The 3507-nt window shown below is 36.1% G+C and overlaps 1 protein-coding gene across 4 annotated transcripts in view; it reads right to left on the reverse strand.

The window, feature by feature from the left end:
• pbx1a (pre-B-cell leukemia homeobox 1a) overlaps positions 1 to 3507 on the reverse strand; it is a 73929-nt gene that overhangs the window by 2994 nt on the left and 67428 nt on the right. For 2 of the 4 annotated variants that reach the window (XM_024273762.2, XM_024273763.1), the window contains exon 9: positions 2911 to 3009. In XM_024273762.2, coding sequence (XP_024129530.1) covers positions 2911 to 3009 — 99 coding nt within the window. The remainder of the gene's footprint in view (positions 1 to 2910; positions 3010 to 3507) is intronic. The other 2 variants (XM_024273766.2, XM_024273764.2) reach the window with 1 other exon arrangement.

The following is a 3507-nucleotide window of genomic DNA, read 5'->3' on the forward strand; positions in this document are numbered from 1 at the left end:
AGAGGCCAAATTACCAACATGAGCTAGCATAAAGCTAATATAACAGCTAATTGCCAAATTATTTAACAATTACTGTAAACAATGGTTCCAAAGTGCACAAGATTTTTAAAAATTGAAAAAAAATCTAATTTCCTTCCTCTGGGGCATATTTCGCTAAATAAAAAAACTATAAAGTTTATGAATACAAAAAGCAGGAGCAGTAATGTCCTGAACGAGCTGAGTGTTTTAATACTAAGATCGCCGAAAGTGTGAGTGAGTTTTTACATGCCAAAAAACGTACGGAAACATTGATGGTGTTAACAATTGAAAAGTTAGCGTATGTTAAAGATTTTGTGTTTAAGCAACAATATGCAGTAAAATAAATGAGACAGGAGGTGACACCAAGGATAAAAAAAACAAAACATCTCCAGCTTCAGGACAAAATAGATTATTTTTCGTGTGCCTATAGTTCTAAACAGGGAAAATTGTTCACTCAAACTATATTTCAAAGGCTTTGTAATCATTGTTAAAACTATTAAAAAAAAACGATGACACGGCGCTAAAACATTGAAAGGCTATTTTATTCCTTTCCTCTCATTGTTCTTTCCTCACAGCTGACATAATGTGAAATTAACAAAGGAGATGAAGCACGGAGCCCACAAAGCTTTGATTTATTCTAGAATATACCCCAGAGATGGTTTATAAAAAGAATACATTATCAAAATAAAAAGCTATTTAAAGTGGAAACCATCTCAAATCACGATAAAAGGTCGGCTAAAGACCATTTAGGACATTAATTGCAATTTCCATGCTATTAGTGAGTGCTGGGAATCTGCTTTGGCAGCCTCTTATTTCCAAACCCTGTTATTTTGCGTAAAGACTGTCTGTCATGTCGTGCAGTAGCAAAAAGAATAAGAAAGAAAAAATACATTTTCGCTCTTTAAGAGAGACCCACCAGCAATTTAAGGGGAGTAATTGCTCTTCAAGGAGAAGAGGTGAACCACAAATGCTCAGTCAGTATTTCGCTCAGACAGAAATATAATTTGGGCTCCATAAATACTAAACTTCATTCACAAGATTCAGTAAAAAGCACGCATTTGTGCCCTTTTTTCCCATATTTTTTCTCCTTTTTCTTTTAACGTCTGTCGAGTTTTTCCTTAAGAATAATATTCAAGTAAAACATTATTTTTATGCTGTATTTTATTAGCCTGACATATAAACTCAAATTTAAATGTTTTTATTTTGGGGGTTGAATGTCATTAAATTTAATTATGAGTATATTTGAAATGCAAAACACAAACAGAACCCTCATATTAAGTTCTGACAGTTTTTTATTCATAGAAAAATAAAAAAGCAACAATTATAATAAGCTGCCACTCATAATGTCCCAATGAAAGCATAATGAAATGACCTGTAATTAAAATCATTTTTAAAGGCCCACTCCATTGAAAATAATGTTTTTTCATCTTCTTGTGGCATTTTACTGATGATGAGGACATATATTAAGAAAATTATATTACTGAGTATTTTTTTTAATTTAAATGATTGTGAATCCGGAGTTGATAGAAAATAATTATAAATTATACATAGGGCGGGCCACAAGCTTGAAGCTCTAAATTAAAACTAGTGCTGTCATGCGATTAATTTTTTGTGCGATTAATTAATCGTTACCTGTAATTAATTTATCTATTTTAATGGCAATGATTTTAACCTAATAATGACCGTATTTTGATATGTTTTATTTAAATTTGTGACATTGTGTGAGTAAGAAAATATCAATTCAGTGAAATATCGCGATACTTTGTTTGGCGATACTTGAATCGATTTAAAATGCTGCCAAATATTCATTTAATAAATTATTTATAAGCAAACAAAGTTTAGCCTCTTTCTTTTGTTTTCCGCTAAAACTCTCGACCACTATCTCTACATTGGACTACAATAAAACCAGCTTGTGATAAATGTGAACCCGATGTTATAATTCTGATTATTAAATAAAATGTAGTTTATAATAATACATGTATATTAATATTTCTCAGTGCCAAAGCTCTCACCCACCACTTAAAGGCAAATTTCTAATGGACTACTGCCGCTGCACAGACACTATGTCTTAAAAAACTACACAGATTATTTTTTTATTTTGGCTAAAAATGGCATAAACATAATATCTCAAAACATCATCTGAGTGGTCTTAAATAAGCAAAACTCAAACTACTATTTTGGCTTTATTGCTATATTTTCTCCCCTATTTTTGTCTAAATCTGTGCATTTTATGTATTTGACCAAACTTTGAATGGAGCCTGTTGCATTTCAGGGCAAACTGAAGGCATTGTTTGTCTTATTTTAGCGTGAGGGAAGTTCCAGGCTCTGCTGTCAGTGCTGCTGTTCCTGTGGATGACTGATCTGACCAATGTGCTTGGACTGCTAGCCCAAAGCCCAACTCTTTGTGTCCCTGTGACTGTCGTATTGATTCTGCTCAGCCCAGCACCGCCTGTCGCTGTGGATCTACATACTAACACACCGCCTCAAGTGTCACCAGTCCCGCCCAACCAGCCCCGAAAGGAGTCCAACCTTTGAGGAGTTTTCATAAGAATTAGAAACTAGGGGGATTCTTTCTTTGAGGAGGACGATGAGAGAGCAGCCCGGTGAGGGAGGGCGACACCTGTGTCCTTGTTAACGTCGACTGCAGGTGCCTCACTAATGCTAATACCCTTCGACAGGCTAGGAGCACATCAAGCTTGTACTCAACCTGGTAGCTGCTTCATTGGCTACCACATGAGTGGAGCTGGAGGGGTGGAGGGGGGCAGTAGCTGAACAACGGCCAAGCATAATCTCATCGTGCACACGATGACAGTACACAAAAACCTTCACCCAAGGATTTATTTTAAAGCAAAGAACAAAAAGGGGGGGAAAAAAGAGCAAGAGATTGTTTACAGGTCTTACGTTGATGCCCTGTGGACTGTACATCTGGCTGGCTGCGAGGCTGTCACTGTATCCGCCGGTCTGGCTGATAACATGGCGAAGGGTATCCACCTGGAACAGGAGGGACACAGACAAAAGGCCTGGTCAGACAAAAGCTCTGGATAACAAAGACAGCAAGGAAAGGTCAGTCTGATAGTAAAAGGGTATCACAAACAGGAAAAGGTTACAAACAGCGAATAAGAATGATTTGGCTGCTAATACAAGCTTGATAGTGGAACAGTAAAAGGCGAAACGCAAAACACAGAAAATATTGAGATAAAAACCAACAATAAATCAAGTTGCAGCTAAAATTATGGAGCTCCAGAAATGTAAACACTAAAATAAATACGCCTGTAACAGGTTAAATTAGGGGTGTCAAACTCAGTCGCACAGGAGGCCAAAATCCAAAACACACCTTAGCTCAGGATAGGATAGTCATTTATTGAACAGTCTAAAACTAAATTTTTAAACCTTAAAACCATAACTTTTAACATAATTATGAACTAGATATATAGCATTATCTGCAATAATGCTAATGTAAAAGCTGTGAGCTGAATTTGGCCACTGAAG

Source organism: Oryzias melastigma, linkage group LG17 (assembly GCF_002922805.2).
Source record: "Oryzias melastigma strain HK-1 linkage group LG17, ASM292280v2, whole genome shotgun sequence".
NCBI classification, from domain to species: domain Eukaryota; kingdom Metazoa; phylum Chordata; class Actinopteri; order Beloniformes; family Adrianichthyidae; genus Oryzias; species Oryzias melastigma.